This window comes from Papaver somniferum, chromosome 6, assembly GCF_003573695.1.
Source record: "Papaver somniferum cultivar HN1 chromosome 6, ASM357369v1, whole genome shotgun sequence".
Lineage (NCBI taxonomy): Eukaryota > Viridiplantae > Streptophyta > Magnoliopsida > Ranunculales > Papaveraceae > Papaver > Papaver somniferum.
In genome coordinates this window covers 105,636,490-105,659,589 of record NC_039363.1, presented here as the reverse complement: position 1 = coordinate 105,659,589, position 23,100 = coordinate 105,636,490, and the positions used below count along the sequence as shown (strand labels likewise).

The following is a 23,100-nucleotide window of genomic DNA, read 5'->3' as shown; positions in this document are numbered from 1 at the left end:
ACTGAATATGATTTACGGAGACCTCTTTATAAGTGAATATTTGAAGTTCTTATTTTGTACCGAAGCAATTTATAAATAGTGGCATTACTACATTAAACTTTTTCATCTCAGTTTTCACAGTGATGCATTTTAGATCTGACATCGCTTACAAATTCTGTACATCAGCAACATTATTTGCTTCCCATTTGATCAAAGTTCGCTAATGGCGTATCCAGAATTCGGTATAAAAGTTTCATGTTTCTTTCCCTTTGTCAATGGCAATTCTCTACAACCAAATCTGAGAATCCAACACAGTCGGACATTGCAAAAGCAGACCAGAATTTGCATTTTAGATCAGACATCAATTCGCATGATATGCTAGTACATCAGCAGCATCATTTGTATAAAAGTTTCATGTTTCTTTCCCTTGTAGGGAATAAAAGGTTCCGTCAATGTACGGGTACTATTTTTACCAACAAGATTAAGCTACCTTACTAATGTTTCCAATGCTTTGAAACTAAACCAATAAACCCGCATCTGACATTCCAACACAATCGGCCATTGCAAAAGCAAACCAAAATTTCAAAAACCAATTTGCATTTACATTCATCATCCTGTAATTTAGCAAAACCATCCCCCAAAAACTTAAGTACATAGAAACAAGCGTTCAGCAAATTAAGTATATAGTAACAACACGAAGCACTGGTGATTATATAGAGAATCAATTTGAGTTTTGAGATGTTAAAAGAGTTTGTTTATATATGCAAATGATGCAAAACATTACACATTTAAGAACACCACAGAAAAAAATACCTGTAAAAGATTTCCTTACATTTTTTAACAGTGTTCAGCTCCAATAAGCTTCATTACATTTCTTTCCTCATCTCTTTCCCAAGTCTCAATTTTCCTTAAATCCTCTTTATGAATATCAATCAAGAAGATGGAAACACATCTTTAACAGCAGAAGCAGCAGTCAAGTAATTAAGTGTATTCCTCAAAGTCTCTTTCTCTCTTTTCAATCTACTCCCAGTTTCTTCTAATTCCAACAAAGCTTGTTGTTCTCTTGGTGCACCTTCAAATGTACTACCAACAAAGAACGAAAACGGAGTTGGAAACAAATTCCTCCTCAAATCCTGAGCTTCCTTCTCCGGTTTACCATTCAATCGATTCGATAACCTAATTACATCTTTCATATACGTTTCAACTTCAACCGCCAATGATTCTAAATCTTCCTCTTCATCACTAGAAGGTTTATCTTCCAACCAAGTAACATTAGCAACTAAATAAGGTTTCGTCCGAACAATATTCGTAACACGAAACCGTTCCTGACCTTTACAAATCAAAAAGAATCGATCATCGACAAGACGTTCGTGTTTAATTACTTCACCAACACAACCAACATCAGCAGTACCAGTAGTTGAATCAGAGTAAATAACACCGAAACGGAGATCGGTTTGGAGCAGCGTGTGCATCATCATACGGTAACGAAACTCAAAGATTTGTAATGGAAGAATCGCACCTGGGAATAGAACTAACGGGAGTGGGAATAGCGGAAGCTCAGTCGTGTCGTCTGATTGCGGTGGCGGTCCTGATGTATGATGTTTTTCAGGAAACGATGATGATGAACATCGAAGGAGATTCGAGTTTCGACGGCGGCGATGCAGAGGAGATATTAGGTTTGTCGATTGGGATTGGTGAGATTGAGATGAAGAAGACGATGATTGTTGTCTATTAGGTTTATTAGGGTTTAGTAAAGTGAGACCAAATGATGATGTTGTTCGCGAATTCAAGATTTGAGGAAGTAACGCCATTGAAATGAATGATGAAGATGAGAGACTAGAGTGGAATCTCAGCGATAATAATGAGGAATAGAGACATTTTTCTTGTTTTTCATTTCTTTTTCTTCTTCTAATTTTAGACTATTGGTTTGAGTTTCTCTCTCCAGAAAATCTGGTGGAGGAGATTGTGGATAAAATGAGAGCGAGTCGAAAAAGACGGGAGGCGAGTACGGGACTCAGACTCAATTAACTCTTCTGGACTGGAGAGATATTCGGGAAGAACAGAAGAAAACAAACAGATTTGGATTAGGGTTTTCGAAGATTTTTATTGACTTATGTGGGTTTTGGAGAGGCTGTCTAATTTGTATTGGAGAATCAGACCAAGGAGGATACAGGAATGATGAGATAACAAGCCTAAACGGCTTTCCATTTGCATCAGAACAAGCCTTTACTAACAGCCAAATCCTACCATTACCATTATGCATCTCAACCCTAAAAGGTCAAGATGAAGCACGCTAAGTGGCTAACTCTGTATCTCAATGTTTTTGAGAATTACTGTATATCAGAAGTTGATTGCCCAGTGAGACTGCAAAGTAAAACCAGTTGAGTACTCTGAGCTTGTAACCCTTCCTGCCTTTCACAGTTGTTGCTGATGAATAAGTCCAGAAAAGACTGAGGAAAATGAAATACGGCATTGCTGTAGTTGGGTTGGAGATTCCGTGAACAATTTAGCAAGGAACGGCCAAGATGTATAACACAACATGTTACAGAAAAAAACTAGAATCACACATTATGTACAGAACAGCAAAAGCCTCCGTCTCCTTCAAAAATGAAAAAGGAGAAATAAAGCAGCTGATCATACACACATGGCACACACTAAACCTAGATAATGTATGTACTATTAAAAACAGTTTTCAAGAATAAAAAAAAGAAAGTGTTAAGCCCACTCTAGCATTTTCCTCTTCCCCGTGCTTTAATAAATTGCAACTCGAGGACATAAACTCCTCTAGGTTTTCTTCATGTTCATAACTGATTTTTGACATGCTTAACAAAAGAGAGAAAAACAGACCACCTTAAATTCCACCAATTGTAAGTATGTTCATTTTTAATGTTTTACGTCTAAGGCCTGTCACCTTCTTCGCCGTTTGTTATCCACCTGTAAAACAACACAATGAGATGATACGATTTTGTCACAACCGAATCAAACTGGAATTGTAAAATAGTCATAAATCAGCACAAAAGAGATATTCGTTAAAGGATTTATCCGTGCATATATGAATGTATAAAGGTCAATGTCAATAAGCCATTCACACAATTGCTCAATCAATGATCTTGCAATGTCATTGGCTAAAACAATAGGCCACAACCAACCAAACCTCCCTGCCTTTAGATGGTATAGGGATCTGGTGATAATGGCGCTATAATAGTTCTTAGGCTCCTAGAACTTGTAAAGTAAAGAAAATCCTACATAAAGAACCGACTGTTATCTGTGGATACAACAATCAAATTTGCTCATACACTTCAACCTCCACTAGTGATTGGAATGAGCATAAAAGATGCTCTTCCATATATTAGCTAGTTTAACAAGGTCGACAATGGTATGAGAGCCTATGCCAAGTCAAATAGACCATATTAAGAGAATCTATTTTCTTTGATGAATCTATTAAGAGATTTAATCTCTTGAAAGAACACTACAGCCAAGTCAGCTTGGAATAGAAACACAAATGATCCTCCACAAGAACTTGCAGACTTGTTTACCACTTAGAATTAGAATAACTACCTTGGTATCAGAGTTTCTAGAAGCGTGATTCCTAGACTTGATTTTGTCATCGGCTGCGCATTGTTGACAGTAGAAGTGCTCCAATTTTTTTGCATCCTCTATAGTCATTTCTATACATGGAGGGTGAAACCTGCAGGAGAAAGATGATTCAAAATCCATCATCAAATAAAATTAAATTACAGGAAGAGCTCTTGTAAAGCACACATTACACTTAATGCATCTCAGTTCAAAATAACATATTATAAATGCGGACTCGCAATTTGCAACTACTTACAGACCCAATTCCGATCAACGAAAAGGTAAGCAACATGCTCATTCTGCAACCGGAACCTTATTTAGAATGGCATGGCAAAGAAACAATATCGATCTACGTTGCTTAGGGCGAGGTGGGCGTCAAGGTGTTGGGTGTCAAATATGACACCAGAAAAATCATAATTACTAGCAGTGCAATATGTTCCTTAGTACAAACCCTAATTTAAATGAAATAGACTCAAAATAGAAGAGATGGCCTTAATATCTCGTGTAAGCTAGCAACTACTTACAGACCCAATTGCTAGCAAAAAAAAAGGTAAGCAACATGCTCATTCTGCAACCGGAACCTTATTTAGAATGGCATAACAAAAAAGCAATAGTAATCTATGTTGTTTAGGGCGAGGTGGGCGGCAAGGTGTTGGGTGTCAAATATGGCGCCGGAGCGGAGCTGCAGCAACAGATGACTATACCCTCAAAAAAATCATAATTTCTAGAGTGCAAAATTTTTCTTAGTACAAACCATATTTCAAATGAAATAGACCCAAAATAGAAGACATGGCCTTAATATCTCGTGAGAAGTGTGGGGTTGAGTGTAAAATTTAGAGTTTTATTACAGAACTCTAGAAAAAAACAGGGCCTAGGCTGGCGAGGCATACCAGACAAAAATCTGCTTGCCACTTAGCTTCCTCGGCGTCGCCTCAGGCAACATAGTCATGGAGTAGGGCTGCCGACTGCAGTCCTCGGCATAAATTACTAGCAGTGCAATATGTTTCTTGGTACAAACCTTAACTTTAATGAAATAGACCCAAAATAGAAGACATGGCCTTTATATCTCGTGAAAGGTGTGGTGTTGACTGTAAAATAGAAGCCTAAATGCTGAATTTAGAGTTTTCTTACAGAACTTTAGAAAAAGTCAGGGCCTAGGCTAGGGAGGCATACCAGGCAAAAATCTGCCACTTAGCCTCCTCGGCGGCACCTCAAGCAACATAGTCATGGAGTAGGCTGCCAACTGCTGTCCTCGACAATTTATTGATTAATTCCGCTTTAAATTTAAGGCTGGGCAGAAGATCAACATTTACAATTGAATAATTTCAAGATTGTAAAATAATTGATGCTAGGCCGATAAGCATATTATTAACCTATTTCGCCAACTTCTCATCTATAAAAGCATGTTCAGGGTAGGAGATTAAAAGGTCTCGCGCAAGTAGACGGAAATGATAAGATCCTTTAAACTCTAGAAGAGGTCAGGCAGAAAGGCACCAAGCTTGTAGACAAATAAATGATGCTTAATATAAATTATGGCTTCACCATGGCCAACAACCAATGCCAATGAAAGGAAATCATCACCAACACATGCAAATAAGTGGGCTGATTCTAAGTATATAATCATTGTAGACTGTTCCTTATCCTTAGCAGATGTGATAATCAAGCCCTTTTGTACTATGTATAATGTACCCTATTAAGTTATTTTCTTAATATTTTCTTTCCCTAAATATAAGACTTGCAGAAGTTGTTCCTAATAAACAGTGTCTTAGAAAAATCCAAATAAAATACACCTCAATCCTCTTCATAACTGGAAACGAGAACCAAAATAAAAAGAATATATTCAACCAAGGAACAAAGACGTACCAATCGTCGCAACCCTCACATTGAACCATCAAATCATCGGGGTTGTAAGGCATCTCGCACTTGCAGTATCTGTAACAAAAGATGCTAATAGTTAACAAACAGATAACGCCAAACAAACTTTATACGAAAACAAATAAGTCAAACACGATTCCAACTTATCCGATAAGGAAAATATTCAATCAACTCAAACAAAACAATCCTCAAAGTGTCCCCGTCAGAGAAAGATTTAAGTATAAGGGTCATTATTCCAATATACAAGTTCTACACGGAAAACTTCTTAACAAAAGGAAAATAAATCTCAACAACACCAATCAAAAGCACCTCCTTTACTCCCTAAATATTCCTACCACTAACCTTTTTTCATTCTGACAGATAACAACCCTAATTTTTAAGTTTCTACGTCAATTCAATTACCCAATATCATCTACGAGAAGAAAACCTAGATTTGCGGCAATGTTATTTGCCACATTTAGAATGAACCAAATGAAAATGAAACCAAATGATAATGATAGATAACATACACAGCAACCCTGTCAGGATTGAACGCTCCAGTGGAAGAATTATACTCGAACCGACAGAAGAAATCCTCATTACCAACATCATCAAGCTTTGTATAGCTTTTAAAGGTATGAACAGTACATTTACCCTCAATTGTATCCGCACTTTGTAGATCGAAATGATCAGATAAAAACACCTCTTTTACTCCATGAAACGGTCTTCTTCCTCCAAGGGATTCTTCTGGTCTATAATACCATCTAACTTGTACCTTAACATGACCTCTAGCATCTGCTTCAATCCTCTCTATTTTAGCTATATAAGACGGTTTCGATGTTTCTACGGGTCTCATCAATACACAATCCCCAACTACAAATTCCAACAAAAAAACAAAAAAGTTAGGTCACAATTTCCAAACAAAAAAAACTAATTTTGAAAAATTCAGAAATGAATTTTTTTTTTTTTTTTACCTTTGACGACCTTATTTGTTCCTCTGATTGTGTAGGAATCTAGGGTTCTTTTTGGTGCCTTGGCTTTTGCCATTAACCATAGAAATGATGATGAACAAAATGAAGAGGGAGAAGGAGAGGAGAAGAGAAGGTGAAGGGCTCTCAAGGGGTTTACGGAGTTTCTGGAAAAATCCTCTTTCTCTCTTGACCTAAGTCCACTAGATGAGCAGGCGTGAATATGTGCTGTCTCCTAAAACCCATCGAGGAATATGTGAATTAATCCAACGGCTGTAAATGAATACAATTTCTGACTTTTAAGTCTACATTTTTAAAGGTATCGTACACTTTACTGGAAAGATCTCAGCCGTTTATTTAACCATCAAAAAACAATTAAATACTTTTATTGGCCTTTCTCCGGCTTATGTTGTTAGTCTTTTGAGATTTTGGGTTTGGAAATTTTGGAGCTCTCACGGCGAAGATCAGGTAAATTGCTAGCTTATAATCCTTTTTTTCCCTCGGTTCTCTTTTCATAAGTTTGATGATTGAATTGAGATTATTTGGTTTTAAACGAAACTAGATTTGATCTATTATTCTATTATTATCATCATAGGAACCTGAATATGAACATTCTGTGAATCCCAAACTAGAAATGTATATAGTGTTACTAGTTCTAGTGTTTTAGAGATCTATTTGTAAGCTGTTGTTGATTTCCTTTGACATAATGAATTTGATTAAGTTAATTGGAGACATCAATTCATGTTTCCTGTTGAGAGAATGCTGAATGGATCCCTAAAAGCATTGCTCTTGAGGAACACTTCGAATCTTAGTGAAAGGGTAGGGAGACCCGTTTGCCCTCACACCTCGTGTGTATTGTTGTGTGGGCAAGTTGAGTGCCATCTAGCAGGATGTGCGGAGTGTTAGGGATCAAAGCTGCCTCCATTGTCTTAAAACAATCTTCTTTTTGCTGAGTGAAGTTATTAGTATCCTCGCCTACTCGCACAAAAGCCGATTAACTTGCTATATCTTCTTATGTATGCTATATAGGATCTGTAGAAATGTATACTTCTGGTTAAGATTAAGTTATTAGCCTCCTCAACCTACTAGCACTAATAAGCCTTCATATATATATATATATATACTTTAAGATCTGTATAAATGTATGCTTTTGATTAAGATTAAGTTGTAAGTATCCTCAACCTACTAGGGAAAATTAACAGCTTAACTTGTTGTATCTTCTTACGCAGGATTTGGTACCTGTGATGGAACATTTGTTTCAAATATGAAATCAACAGTGTCTACAGCTGTAATTTTGATAGAGAAATCAATAATTTCGTAGCACTACCCTGCTTTTGTTGTTACTTGGCCATGGAGTATATGGGTTTTGTCATGCTGTATATTGCTTGTTAAACTTGTTCTTAACCATATCTGGTGCAATATGCTCCATACTCGATGTATAACTTAATGTTAAAAGTTTCCCATTATATGATGAGATTCTAGTTTAGGTGTAGGTTTAAGTTTAGCAGAAACTAGATTGATTCTATCATCATTGGATACCTCAATATCTACATTCTATGAATCCCCAAACCATAGATGTAGTGATCAAGAAATGTATACCTGCAATTCTTAATTTCCTTGAAATTAATGAATTTGATTAAGTTATTTGGAGACATTAATTCATGTTTCCTGTTGAGAGAATGCTAAATGGATCCCTAACACCATCGCCCTTGAGGAACACTTCAAATCTTGGTGAGGAGTAGGGAGACCCATTCGCCTCGCACCTCGTGCGTGTGTATATTGTTGTTTGGTTTCCTCGTGGGCAAGTTACTTGTGTTGCAATCTAGCAGGATGTATTCGACTGTTAGCTATCAAAGCTACCTCCATCGTCTTAAAACAATCTGCATTTTTGCTAAATTAAGCTATAAGTATCCTCAACCTACAAGGAAGTATAAGCCAGTTTAGCTTGGTATATCTTCTTATATATTATACCTTAGGGTATGTATCAATTTGTATACTTTTGGTTAAGATTAAGTTATAAGCATGCTCAACCTACTAGGGAAAATTAGCCAGCTTAACTTGTTGTATCTTCTTAAGTATGATTTGATTTGGTACCTGTGATGGAACATTTGGTTGCATAGATTTTCAAATATGAAATCAACAGTTTCTACTGCTCTAATGTTGATAGAGAAAACACTAATTTCGTATCTAACATGTTCATATCACTACCCTTCTTTTATTGTTAGTTGTCATACTTCTTGCTTGTTAAACTTGTTGTCAGCCATATCTGCTGCAAGATGCTCCGTACTGGATGTATAACTTAACAGTATAATAAGTGCCAACCAATTCTTCTTGCAGGCATACTGTATAAAGAATTAACAAATTGAGGCAAATATCCTTATGGAAACTCATGCAGATGGAGACAGTGCACTAATGATTGGGGAGACTGAGCCATGTATCATGCAGATTGATCCAAAAAGAGCCCGGTTCCCATGTTGCATAGTGTGGTCACCTCTTCCCGTTTTTTCATGGTTTGTCCCTTTCATCGGCCACATTGGTATATGCAGAGAGGATGGGGTCATCTTAGACTTTGCAGGACCCAATTTCGTATGTGTTGATCACTTTGCCTTTGGGGCGGCAACACGGTACATTCAGATAACCAAAGATAAGGTTTTCTCAAAACTTCCTCTAAACCCATTAAAACTTAAATGTAACTAACTGAAATCTGCTCTGGTATTGCCAGTACTTAATTACTTTATTGTTGTCTTGAAGCAGTGTTGCTGCATTTCGCCCAGCATGTCTGAGCACGAAAGTCAGATTAGGTGCAATCGAACAGAGCTGCAAAGTGAGATAATGACATGGGATGATGCCATACGGAAGAGCACGCAAGAATTCCAACACCGGGATTACAGTTTGTTCACATGTAATTGTCACTCATTTGTTGCAAATAATCTGAACAGGTTGGGATATGGTACTGCGACTGGGAGATGGAATGTAGTGAATTTGGCAGTTTTGATCTTCCTCAAAGGTCGTTGGGTAAGTAAAACTGCAATTGTCAAATCATGCTTACCTTTTGTTGTAGTATTCAGTTTAGGGGTAACATTTGGGGGTTGGACATTCTTAACTGTACTGGCATCTTTCACTGCCATTGTTGTTGGTTGGTTTCTTCTCGGCACCTACTGCTTTAAGAGTCTGATCCAGTTGTAGTGGAAGTCGTAGCTTTAGAATTATCGGAGTATTACTGCTAAATTGTAACCTGGCAAACACATTTATATAAGAGAAGATTTTTGTATCTGCCACAATGGTGTGAACATTTTTTTTTTTTCTTTCTGAAGATTTTTTTTCTTTCTTTTTGTATCTGCCACCACAAATGGCACTAGTTGGCCCTCAGAACCTTGCACCTTTATGATTCAGTTATGGATTCAGCCAAGTTCGTGTCATATGGTCCATATGCATACTGTTACTAGTACAATATGCATACTGTAGTGACTCAAACAGAAAATGCGGGCAAGGCTCAAACAAGCGATGATAAACTGGAGTTTATTAAAAAGACAGACGGATAACTCAAACAGAAAATGTGGGCAAGGCTCAAACAAGCAGTAAACTTGAGTTTATTAAAAAGACAGACAGATACCCCGTCTGTTCTTTCGGATTCATGCATAGCAAAGTCACATCCTCAGAGATGGATGGCAATTCAAAACCTAAATATATATATAATCATAAGTCTATTATGATCGGCTTAAGCTTTAACACGAGTGCTTTGCGATCAGTTGCTCCAACTTGGCTTTGTCTGCACCAGCGAACCTCTCAACCTCAACTCCTTCTTTGACAAAGACAAAAGTTGGCATTGCTTCTACTTTCCATTCCTGAGCAACAACCTGCAAAGGTACACCAGTTGAATCAATTTTAGTTTTTATGTCCAAGGTCATATGAAGAATGAGGATACCAAAGGATACCCACTATCCTCTGTGTTGATTCATAAACATGTTGTAAAGAGCTGAATGAAAATATCCAAAACCAAAATTATTTGATAATTCAACTCACCTGCAATTCATCTACATCCACCTTAAGGAACAATACATTGGGCAGCTTCTTGGCGATTTCAGCTAGGATAGGTGCAATCATGCGACAAGGACCACACCACGAAGCAGTAAAATCTATCACAACCTACAAAACACAGGTTATGAGCAACATAATAACCTAGAACCATATGTATAAGCCCCAAAAACAAAACATAAACCACATCACAGTATCATCCTCAGAGAAAAAAGAGGGGAAATCTCTTGAGAAGAAGAATCCCAGGGCTATAATAGCCCTAACTATTTCTAACCAAGATAACTTTACTAGAAAAGTAAACCTAATTGAAGAAAAACTTCATAAGTACAGAACTAGTATAGCATTATCAATAGATCAATCAAATAAGCTTACGTATACAAATTCTAAATCAGTAGATCGAAACCCATACTTTGGAAAGATCGATCAACACACAGATATTATGGAAGAAAAAAAGAAGAAGGGTTTGAAGCAAATTTTCACCAATTTCTTGTGTTCTTTGCCCTTGTCAAGGTTGTCAGTCCAATGCTCCAAAGTATGGCATCCAATAACTTGTCCTTCTTCAACAGCAGCCATGATTCTTTTCTTTTCTCTCTTGAAATCGATAAACTCACAAAAGGATGAATATTCTAGTATTTATCGGATTTTTTTTGTTAGATTTGTTGGTTTTCTCTATGCAAGCTGAACCTCCTTTATATAAAAAAACGCTAATGATACGGCGGTACCTTAGACCGACTCCAACATATCCCTTCGTATTGCCACACCCAAAAAAGGACAAAGATTGCTACAAGGTTCCCAAGATTGATTGGGGGTGTATCTAAGTCCATAAAAAACAAAATACAACTATACATACACCCCCAAAATAAATTGGTAATGATGCCAAAAATCACTTTTTTATTTTTATTTTTTCGGATAAATAAGAAACCTTTTCATTAACGTGATTTTAAGGTTACAATAAATTTAATATCTAAAATAAGAGAATACAAAATAACAAGAACATATCGTAAGAGTACAATAACGAGAAATCCGACAAGAAAAAGAGAAGGATTACCGGAGTAAGACAAATACAAGTATGAATAAGATCCGATTAAATCGGAAGAAGGATGGTTTTTCTCGGAATTAAATTTCAATCATTTAGTTTGGTTTTGTTTTTTAGAAAGAAAAATTCTCCCAAAGTAGGGGTGATTTGCTCAAATCTCTTGTAAATAGTGATGAAACTTCCGTCGTCAAAAAAACCACCGATGAAGATTTCGTCACCGGATACGTTGATGATGAAGATTCCGATGAAGAGTTCGCCGCCGGAGACAATAAAGAGGGAGATTTCGTCGTTGGAGAGCATCATTACTGATCTTATAACCCAACCCAATAACCCAAAATCGCCATTAAAGCGAAATAAACCTCAAAAGAGTAGATAAAACCACCAAAACGGTGTAGTTAAGTAGAAAACATAATAAAAACTAAATTAATCTAGTAACTAACCTAAAAAGCAAAGAATAATGAAAAAATCTGATCAGATCTAGATCTGAGCAGAGAATGGTTGTTTTTTATGGTTTTGTTGGAAAAGAAGGAGCCATAGAGAGGAGAGAGAAGGAGTGGTTTTTTTTTTTTTCTTGTGACAATAACCTGCCAAAAAAATCATCAACAAATGGTAATATGGAGCTCCAAAGGTTTTAGCCAACCACTTTTTGACCTGCTAAACTTCAAGTCATTGAAAAAGAAAAAAAGACTCGGGTAATCATTTTCCTTCATTCGATTTTTGATAAATTTGTGTATATCACGTTTAACTTTGTTTATGCATCGACGTCAACTGTTTTAAATAGTTGGTTATTATGCTGTTGTTAAACTAACTCACAAGTTTTTTGCTGGATCACTTGTCGGATTTTCATCTCTATTTTTCTTGAGTTCTTAGTGCAATCATGCTCAGTCGATGTAATACAAATCACACAGCTACTCATATAATCATGAAAATCACTGAAACAAACATCACCATTGGTATCTCTGAATCCAATTACTCTATTGAATCATATGTTCAGTCAACTATCCCTCCTAAATTACAGATAGCAGAAATCGTCACAACCAATTCCATTGGTAAACATATCTAAAAACTTATCCAAAAATCCTTCGAAGCCAAGACAAACTTAACTAATTCTGACATCACCGAAATCAACAATAATATCATTACCAATACAAAATTATTTGCTATCCTGATTCAACCCAAACAATAGATAGTGATAACTCTAAGTTAATACAACCATCCTACAATAAAACCCTTATTGCTATATATTGCAAAACTGTTTCTGCAATACTAGGAAACCTAGATATATTAACCCCTTTTTTAAATCCCACACTCAAATATCTCTATATCATACCCTCCAACAAAATACCTTTGCTAAACCCTAAAAAAAAAACAAACTATTATGCACATTGCTGTTGAAACTCCTAGAACAACATGTTACATTAATATCTATGGTCAACCTATCAATCTGCACAACAATTCTGGTCGTTGCTCTGCCAACTGCATGACACACATAACGAAGCATGGTATAGGGCATCCCATGAGCGGGTATTGGATAAGCGGCAAGGCGAGCAAGCTATCAGTTGGCAACAGCGGGTAAAGTAACATTGTCAAATCCCAACCTCCCTCCTCTTGCGAAAACACGCCTAAGACCATAGTTCCCATGGATTGGTGAGAAGCAGTCACAACCTAGCCATCTCGCATGCGCCAACCCCTGATGGGTCCTGGTCTGGCAGTAGCTGCACTACGAATACCACCATCAATGAACTCATCATTAACAACATCCTCAAGATTAGAATCTACATCAGATATGACCTCTTCGTTCTTGACTTCTTGCGAATGCACCACTTCTTCCGCCATTACTACTTTCTCCAATTTCAGTTATGTTGTTTTGAAATGGAGGATTTTCTCTCCTCCTAGCGGGCATCGGCTGAATTCGAGAAGTGGAGGCTGCTGTACTCTGAGCATCAAGAACATTCTCCAATTGTCTGGAGTTATTGCATCTTTCTGGTGCTTCAAAAATATTACTCTCAATTGTATTTGGAGAAGTATCCATTGGGTGTTATCTGATTCTCAGTTGAAATTTGTTTGCAGAGGATGGATATCAGTTTTTTCTCTAATTCACAGGATGAAACATTAACTCTTTCTGAATCTCAATTCTGAAACGGGGTCTCTAAAGTGCGCTCTAATGAAAGAATTTGAGATAATAAAGAAAAAGAAAATTCATTAAGTCTTAGTTGGGTTAATTCCCAATGCATTCTCACTGTTTCGTTGAGAAAAACCCTTACTCTACTACCTCCCGTCATTTCGCTTCTCTATAAATAAATCTAATGATATCTTTTGTTTAATCAAATGTCTTGTGTATGCAGGAGGAGTTACGACAAGTGGAGGCCATTCAGAGATCATACCCACTCGTATATCTCACACAAGCCAAAACGATGACCTATTTCGCCAACTGCATCAAACCATCTGTCCCTCAGTCTCTTCAACAATGTCCTCTAATGGTTTATTGACAGATAAAATGTCTGAAGTTTGGACGGAGTCAAACCTGTCCATCATCAGACCCGTCAATCTTGGCAAGCATATTAAAAACGCACGCAATTTCTTGGCCCCAGCAATCAACATATAAAACTTCATCTATCGAAACAAAGAAACAACTAGGTATATACTTTCACTTGGGGTATTTCATCTACTAATCAGGATATGCCTTGTGTTCATCAGGCGATCTATGATCACGACATGTAACCCTGACAGTTCCAAGGTACATAGCACTGTATACTATTATTTGAATATTACTATTTTAAGTCCAAATGCAAGTCCACCAACAAGGTTATGCTAGTAGTTAACTTCCCCAAAGCTCCGGTCTCATGTGATATCCCTAACAAAAAAAACAAGCACACGGGCTTCTGACTCCCCATCCGGTTGTCTCGGAAGCATTGGAGAAGGGCCAAGCATCCCCCAGAATCAGACTGAAGACTGCATAAATCTCAAGATCCCCCAAAGCGTGATGTACCACAATTCTCATAACCAGTCAACCCAACGAAATCAAATTAAAGTTACTCACAAGTCTTGAATAAAACTCTCTATTCCCCCTAATTAAGTTAACAATAAACTCTTTCCAAAAACCTATTATATTCTTCTCAAAGCTTCTACCTCCAACTCCGAACCAAAAGAATCAATAGCCAACCTTCTTAATCAAATGAGATATTATCAGTCTTAACATCAGAAAAGGCTTATTGTCAAAAAGTGTTCATCAACAAGGCGAATATCCTTCCTACAAAATAAATTAGTTGGAAATGGTATTTTGTTGGAAGATTGTGTGGCAGAACTTCTCATGAAACAAACACCATATCACGATTCATCAACTCTAACATTAAACTTCTAAGAGATGCTAAGGTGGAGCTATGGAAAAAAAATTACTGTTCTATCAAGCTATGTAGCGTGGATGACTCCAAAATATTCAGACAAGGAGGCACTAGAGGTATTTTTGGCAATCTTGTTGTTCTTACTGAAGTTCCACCATTAGGACCGGACTTTATCAATGAGCAAATTTATATACTGTCAAGATATGGATATTGTCTAAAGGGTACCAAGACACATTTTGCCAGACATTAGCAGCATGCTGAGACCTGCTGACAGCTATCAAACAGCTAAAAAAGCCTATAACCGAGACTCAGATGAGAAAAACATTGAAGTGTTACTGGATATTGATATTACTAGAGCCCTAAAGTATGAAGTTTATGCCTATGTGAAAAGACGAGGGTACCCAAATATACCTCAATGTAAAACTTTTCCTACCTATAAGTCCTTTCTCCGAAAGTGATTGTCTATGGCCTGAGTCGAGACAATGTAACTAATCGGTTCACACTTCGTGAGATCGTCTATGGATACGAGATCGAGACAATACAACAACGAAGTATGTTTACTTGATAAAAAGGTTTAGACTTAACCAAACACAATAGGATTCACTTATCAAGAAAATAGGAATTAACGTTTGTGTAGTTTACTTTAAATTATAATAAAGATAATTATAATTGCGGAAAATAAAAGTAAATGACACAACAAGATTTTGTTAACTAAGAAACCGCAAATGCAGAAAAACCCCGGGACCTTGTCCATAATTGAATACTCTCAGGATTAAGCCGCTACACAAAATTAAACCTAACTTCGTATACTTGAGACCAAGCAACTAAACCTATAGTTCACCTAGTTCCGTTTGAATTCCCACGCCTCCAACTTATAACTAAGTCACGTACTTGGAACAATTCCTTTGGTTCGTATTCCAAACAGTAAAAGAACAACAAATATGTTTGGTATCAACTCTCTTCAACCAAGTGATATGAGTCGGACAAAGGCTCTTCTGTTTATCTTAACATAAACTCCTTCATCAGGTCCTTAGATCTATCTTATGTTCAATTACCAAAGTAATCGTTAAGATTTTGCGATCAACACTCTTAATCCAAAGAATTGTGTTGATGCCGATCTACTCAATTAATAAATCCAATTCTATCACAAGGATAAAACCGATTATTAATTGGATCCTCTTCTTACCGAGACAAGTATTATGCACACCAAGGATTATGAACCCACAAATCATAAATCTTCAATATCTTCTTTGTCTTAAAATCTTCTTAAATCTTCAGTAAACACCTGCACACAATCACTTGAATCTCTTGTGATCAATCACGCACAGGACGGAGTCTGTTAACAATGGATTATCACAAGATCTTCTTTAGAACTACAAACAGTCCAAAGATCCCTGTCGAAACTCTGAACTAGTTTGAGTGAACCTTATATCAGAAGAGAATATCCTCAAGCATAAACAAACTAGGTGCAATCAAAGTTCAACCACAGTTAGTCAATCAAATCAATAAAAACAAAGATAAACCGCAATTATCTAGTTTCCCACCAACGGTACTAATAGAGCTTCTCAATCCCAAAGAAGAATTTAAACTGAGCGGCCGTAAGAGATTTCGCCTAATTAGGTTATACTCTCCTCTCCGAATAGGTGGCTTCACTAGTAGCAGCACAACAAGAGGTAGTTTGCTGTTACGAAGGATTAGTTTGCTAGAAATGCAAACTTCAAGTATTTATAGACTAGGAAGTTTGGACAACAAGGAATTTCCAAAATCGAAAATATTCTCAAAATATTTATTAAAGAACAAATTCGGTTTCCATGATTCCTGGATATGATCTGTCCAAAAATAATGATCGAAATCTCTGAGAAAATATTTAATTAGTAAATGCACATTACTAATTCTTATTTTCCTAAAAATGAAACTAATAACCTTAATTAAAATATTCTTAACTTATTTATATTTCGATCCTGTGATTCCCTTCCCTTAGCTATTAAGGAATAACTTTGAACAATTAAATAATAAACATTCACAGCACGTGTTCAAAGTATGTCGACATCCTAACTTTGTAAGTTCTCTTTCATATTTACAACCTTGAAACCGATTTGCCACACTACCAAACAAGTTTAGAATTGGTTCATCTGACTTTCAAGAACTATGCGGTTGATCAAATAACATTCAATCACAAATCATGGGTTTAACGGTTCTACCAAAATAAGTTTCGGTTCTACCTCCATGTGAGTACTGTGCATAGTCACACTAGCTTTCAAAAATTCGGTTGACTAGGTACTAGGATCGGTTCCCCACATATATATGGTATCTAACTTATATGTGTTGCACATGTCCATAGGATCGGTACCCCATTGCCTAAAAAAGTGTTTCACATGTCCATAGGATCGGTTCCCCTTTCTGCTATAAACCTGTTGCACCTCATACAAGGATCGGTTCCCCTTTGTGATGTACTGCACCTCTTACTAGGATCGGTTCCCCTTTTCCCAGTTTTGGTCAGACATAAAATCAAAAACCCGATCATACCAATACATAAGTCAGGCCTTTGTGAATAGTTTTACCAAGAGCACAACAAGTCATGAACGATTCTACTAACCACACATATTGGTTGTTCATAAGATATGCAATGAATAACAAACCAATGACACCTGGCGATTTCCTTTTCGATTCACAAACCAAGTTTATGAATTTACTTCCTTATAACACATGAAAACATTGTTCCCTAGGATGAAATCCTCACATCATACCCATACATAATCACAATAGCATTCAAATGATTATGGCGATGTCTTATCTACAAAGTTTAATGGTTAACCAATAAACCTCGTATTGTAATCCTTAATACTATGTCTATCTAGAGTTCAAACATGCTTCGCAGTTTTGTTTTCAATATGCACGACTTGAAAGATACGTTAGGGAATGAAACATTTCAAGTCAAATATCACTAACCTCAAGTGGAAGGATGATTGTTGTCGTTGTAGCTCCTTGCTTCTTCACATCTTCAAGTCTTCGCAATACTTGTACTGTCTCATATCCTAATACTTTCAAGCTAACCTATACGAAGTTGACTCTAGTACATAATCAAGCGACTCTTAACATGAGTTATGATTCACTAAAATATGACAACCAAACTTGACATACCAACGCTTTGTGGGTTCAACCGAGCTATGATCTAACAATCTCCCCCTTTGTCAATTTTAGTGACAAAACTCTTACATCATATGGATAAACAAATTACAAGAATTCATTACACATATGCTTGATTCCCGAATTCAACATCACAGTAAACTGCATAATTCAATCCTCAAAAATGTCGTTGTTGACATTATAATAACAATGATAATACTCCCCCTAAGGAATATAGGTAGATATTCAATCCGCGCTTCTTTGTTATACCACTTAATATGATATGTTACTCCTCCTTAGTTTGTGCTTTCACTCTTTCGTTTAGATTAAACTTTTAAGCACCAATGTTCTTTTCCTTAGCGATATCAATCAATATAAAATCAATGCCAGTATCACTTGTTTACTCCATATATTTCTCCCCCTTTTTGTCACAAAATGACAAAGAAACGAAAAAATAAAGGACAACACGAAAAGAATCTTACAAATCTCAAAATAGACCTGCAACCTGTAGAGTTAGGCACGAGGGTTCCACACACCACTGATAACCAATATCAAAACCGAAACTACAAGTAGTTTGATTTTGATATGTTACCAAGGAAACAATTGTCTGAAACAATTTTTCCATTTTAGTTTAGCAAACCAAAAATCAACTAAGCACCTTAGTCCCTTTGCTAATACGATTGTACAAAAACAATCGCTTATTCGATAAGACCAAAATAAAGATAACTCTATTTTTCTCATCAGGTTCTAATTATCCATAAACTTAGACCTTTCAATTTTAAACAAGACAAGTACTAGGTTAGTTAACTAGCATTTCTTGTTAAGGCATTCGATTAGACTTGAATAACCGAAACCTCACTACGATAAGTCTAACTAAGATCAGAATTAACTTAGTTTTTCTTATCCGGAATCGAATTGGACTAAACAACTCATCCCGTAAACCTTTTATTTCGTTAAGCCATAAATAATTCATACAAACCAAATAAATCAACTTCCATAATTATTCACCTCAACCGAAAGCAATTGAAACAACATAGACATTATAGCACCGCAATTGCACCGAAATTTTGTAAAGATAAACAATTGATACCACACAATAAAGCAAGATAATAATAGTTTTTCTTCACCGGAAACAATTGAATAACACATACATCCATGCACATATAATGGAATAAACATCAATTGTACCGAAATTTAGTTAAGCAAAAGCAATAAATATATATGAAATAAACTCAGGCTTTTCTTAAACATGAAAACAATTAACTAACAAGATTGTTACCTCAATTTTCGCATCCACTTCTCCAATAAGTTTGCGTCTTCGTCCAGGGAGAATTGATATCGAAATATCATTATGTTGTCATCCTTATGCAAAAACAAAAGAATAACAACAACCAAACTTTACCAGAGAAAGGTTGAAAATCGGTTTTAACAATTGCAAGCAAAAGTTGAAAACCGTCGAAACACATATGCTTTTTATGCTAAACCAAAATCGATTCAACATATTGTTTCTACCAGAACCCCTCATGATTCTTTGATAAATCCTACCAACATGGGATAGAACTTAATCATGCTAAATCAAAAAGTCACCCAAACCACAAGGGTTCACAACATATGAGATCGAATATTAAGGTAATAAAACCGAAATCAAACATCCCATAAACATACATAGCAACAATGTAAAAGCATTCAAGCACAGGCTATGTAAACCGAAATCTATAACAAGAAAAATTATAAGTCAAATAATTTTATTCATAATAGTTTTATTCATAATAGACCAATACAATCATTGAAAGAAATCAAAAATTGATGTCTATTTTTCATTTTTGAAACTCTAAATTTGGCATTTTAGAGTTTTCCTCCAAAACAGAAGCCGGATCAACAGATCATCTTCTAAAATCACAAGTCTTGATTCAAGACTAACAACATTATCGTTGACTTCTTTAACTTCCAGTCGCAAATCATTTTCCATGTTCCTTACTTCACATAAAATTAGATCTAACTTTAGTGAGAGATTCTTTAGAAGATTATCATTGAGAGAAGAGATCTCTTCATTAGGAACATCATGTTGAAGCTCTGGAGATGAATCAGAATCGCCATCAGAAGACTCGAGACGAAGTTTCTTATTAGGAAACAATATAGTCCAGACCTTTTCGGTTTTGCGAGAGTTGCAACTAGAGGTAGATATTCTGTCAGAACTCTATGAAATTGAAGTAAGAGATCCTACCTCTTATAAATTCTAGAACTTTGTCTCAAAGATCTTTGAGAATATTATTTTAATTAAATTCATAACCGAAAAATCAATTTTATAAATATTTTTATCCAAATATTTACACCTAAGGATCAATTTTATACTTTCAAGGGTAACAAGTAAGGATCCATGATAACCGGTTAGGCTGTCACAATTTGGTTGTTGAATTTTCTTCCCTTGAAGATTTCAACAATATGTTTGAACATTTAGATTCACATCTTAATCTTGTCGTGACATCTTGATGCTTGAAGTGCTTATTCTCCTATTTCGAATAGACCTTTGATCTAAACTTAGATCTTGATTTTCTGGTTTTATACAGTCTCTCTTTCTGTTTAGTATCTGGACATTCCCTTTGAAAATTCCCACTTTGCTTGCACAAAAAGCAAACACCGGAAATACGTTTTCTGGATTTAGATCCCTCAGATTTGTTCGGCCTTACCTTCTTGTCTCTTGAAACATTCATACACGGTGATGATTTTTCAAAGCAATTGATTCTATCTCTCAGCTTCTGATTCTCTGCTTTTAACTTCCTTATCTCATCTTGACAATATTGAATATCGGAGATGAATTTAGACACTTGCACCTTTTCAGAGCATTGAGTAACCTCGATTTTCTTCAGTCGCTTGTTAAATTTTTCTTTATCATTCAGAAAACTCTGTTTGAGTTGATCAAGCGATGATTTTATTTCAACAATGTCAGTTTTAAGAAGATGAGTTCTTTTATCTTTAGATGGAAATATCTCCTCGAAAATCGAAGGGGTAAACTCTTCTTGAGTATTTATAGTTGGAAGAATATCAGATTCATAGACTTCTGCAATGGTTGCAACATGATCTATCAACTTGATCATTCTCATTAGGACAATAATCAAGTGTGGTAGTGTAAGCTTTTATTTTCCACTGTGTGTCCTTGGTTGGACAATCTGGAGAAATATGGCCACAACCTCTACACTTGTAGCATTGAGGAATAATACCATCATCATCCCAGGTGTCTTCACGCTTATGTGAAGGGACATGTTTTTATTTTGTCATAGATGATTCTCTTTTTCGATGTCTCAACAGTTTCTTGAATCGTTGAGTAATAAGAGACAAATGATGATTTAATTCAGCTTCATCTTCAGTAGATCGATCTTCCTGATCTTCAAAGTTTTCCGGATATTGAGTCGGAACCTTTTTTAAGGCTTTGTAGGCTAGATTGTCCATTATTTTAGACAAATTTTCTTGATCAAATATCTTCAGTTTACCAACTAGTGAACTTCTAGATAGAGATGAAAGATCATTATCTTCAATGATTGCATGTTTTTTGGAATCGTATCTAGATAGGAACGATCTGAGAATTTTGCATTCTATATCCTTTTCAGAAATAGTCTTTCCAAGAGAGAAAGAAGCATTGATTATCTCAGAGAGTCTAAAATGAAACTCTTCAAAGGTATCATTGTCATCCATTCGAAGATTTTCCTAATCAGACATAAGAGTTTGAAGTCTAGCTTCTTTCTCTGATATATTTCCTTCGAATACGATCTGAAGATTATCCCAAGCTTCTTTCGAAGTTTGACATGTTGAAACATGATGTTGTAAATCCCGACTTACAACATGTATAATCGCATTCAAACCATTTGAATTCTGCTTAGCAAAAGCCTTTTCTTCATTTGAAAAATCCACTAAGCGTTTAGGCTCAATTTCCAAACTTTCTACTATTGGGTAATTGTAACCATCGACGACTAATAAACATGTATTAAAATCTCGTGATTGAAGAAAAGATCTCATAGCAGATTTCCACCATATATAGTTTGTTCCATCAAATCTTGGCGGTACGTTAATTGAAGTCGATTCATGAGAACTCGAGTTCATTCTTATAGGTTAGATCGCACAGATTGTTAGATCTTTTCGTGTTTTCCTGCACTGATACGAATTGAAAATACGATGGTACCCAAATATACCTCAATCTAAAACTTTTTCTACCTATAAGTCATTTCTCTGAAAGTGATTGTTTATGGACTGAGTCGAGACAATGCAACTAATCGGTTCACACTTCGTGTGATCATCTATGGATACGAGATCGAGACAATACAACAACGAAGTATGTTTACTTGATAAAAAGGTTCAGACTTAACCAAACACAATAAGATTCACTTATCAAGTAAATATGAATTAACGTTTGTGCAATTTACTTTAAATTATAATAAAGACAATTATAATTGCGGAAAATAAAAGTAAATGATATAGCAAGATTTTGTTAACGAGGAAACCGCAAATGCAGAAAAACCACGGGACCTTGTCCAGAATTGAATACTCTCAGGATTAAGCCGCTACACAAAATTAAACCTAACTTCGTATAGTTGAGACCAAGCAACTAAACCTATAGTTCACCTAGTTCCCTTTGTATTCCCACGCCTCCAACTTATAAATAAGTCGCGTACTTGGAACAATTCCTTTGGTTCTTATTCCAAACAGTAAAGGAAAAACAAATCTGTTTGGTATCAACTCTGTTCAACCAAGTGATATGAGTCGGACAAAGGCTCTTCTGTTTATCTTAACATAAACTCCTTCGTCAGGTCCTTAGATCTATCTTATGTTCAATTACCAAAATAATCGTTAAGATTTTGCGATCAACACTCTTAATCCAAATAATTGTGTTGATGCCGATCTACTCAATTAATCAATCAAATTCTATCACAAGGATAAAACCGATTATTAATTGGATCCTCTTTTTACCGAAACAAGTATTTTGCACACCAAAGATTATGAACCCACAAATCAAAAATCTTCAATATCTTCTTCGTCTTCAAATTTTCTTAAATCTTCAATAAACACCTGCACACAATCACTTGAATCTCTTGTGATCAATCACGCACAGATCGAAGTCTGTTAACAATGGATTATCACAAAATCGTCTTTAGAACTACAAACAGTCTAAAGATCCCTGTCGAAACTCTGAACT

The 23,100-nt window shown here is 35.9% G+C and overlaps 4 protein-coding genes across 6 annotated transcripts; 1 reads left to right on the top strand and 3 right to left on the bottom strand.

Moving 5' to 3' along the window:
* Positions 1 to 682: 682 nt before the first annotated feature.
* Positions 683 to 2,011, bottom strand: LOC113288724 (lon protease 2-like). The gene has a single exon (XM_026537844.1). The coding sequence runs from the start codon at positions 1,788 to 1,790 to the stop codon at positions 912 to 914; it is 879 nt and encodes a 292-aa protein (XP_026393629.1). The 5' UTR covers positions 1,791 to 2,011; the 3' UTR covers positions 683 to 911.
* Positions 2,012 to 2,472: 461 nt separating this feature from the next.
* LOC113288726 (chromatin remodeling protein EBS-like) lies at positions 2,473 to 6,552 on the bottom strand. The gene is made up of 5 exons (XM_026537849.1): positions 6,384 to 6,552; positions 5,940 to 6,282; positions 5,419 to 5,487; positions 3,538 to 3,667; positions 2,473 to 2,913 (listed from the first exon to the last, which is right to left on the bottom strand). The coding sequence occupies exons 1-5, from the start codon at positions 6,454 to 6,456 to the stop codon at positions 2,887 to 2,889; spliced, it is 642 nt and encodes a 213-aa protein (XP_026393634.1). The 5' UTR covers positions 6,457 to 6,552; the 3' UTR covers positions 2,473 to 2,886.
* A 142-nt stretch (positions 6,553 to 6,694) lies between these two features.
* On the top strand, positions 6,695 to 9,651 carry LOC113288725 (protein RTE1-HOMOLOG-like). Of its 3 annotated transcripts, XM_026537846.1 has the most exons (4): positions 6,699 to 6,845; positions 7,607 to 7,665; positions 8,715 to 9,026; positions 9,129 to 9,651. In XM_026537846.1, the coding sequence occupies exons 3-4, from the start codon at positions 8,757 to 8,759 to the stop codon at positions 9,561 to 9,563; spliced, it is 705 nt and encodes a 234-aa protein (XP_026393631.1). In that variant the 5' UTR covers positions 6,699 to 6,845; positions 7,607 to 7,665; positions 8,715 to 8,756; the 3' UTR covers positions 9,564 to 9,651. The 3 variants fall into 3 exon arrangements, with proteins under 3 accessions (XP_026393630.1, XP_026393631.1, XP_026393633.1); XM_026537845.1 differs by lacking the exon at positions 7,607 to 7,665 and having other exon boundaries at positions 6,695 to 6,845; XM_026537848.1 differs by lacking the exon at positions 7,607 to 7,665 and having other exon boundaries at positions 9,132 to 9,651.
* Positions 9,652 to 9,879: 228 nt separating this feature from the next.
* Positions 9,880 to 11,132, bottom strand: LOC113288727 (thioredoxin H-type 1-like). The gene is made up of 3 exons (XM_026537850.1): positions 10,893 to 11,132; positions 10,401 to 10,523; positions 9,880 to 10,234 (listed from the first exon to the last, which is right to left on the bottom strand). The coding sequence occupies exons 1-3, from the start codon at positions 10,983 to 10,985 to the stop codon at positions 10,103 to 10,105; spliced, it is 348 nt and encodes a 115-aa protein (XP_026393635.1). The 5' UTR covers positions 10,986 to 11,132; the 3' UTR covers positions 9,880 to 10,102.
* Between the last annotated feature and the right edge of the window lie 11,968 nt (positions 11,133 to 23,100).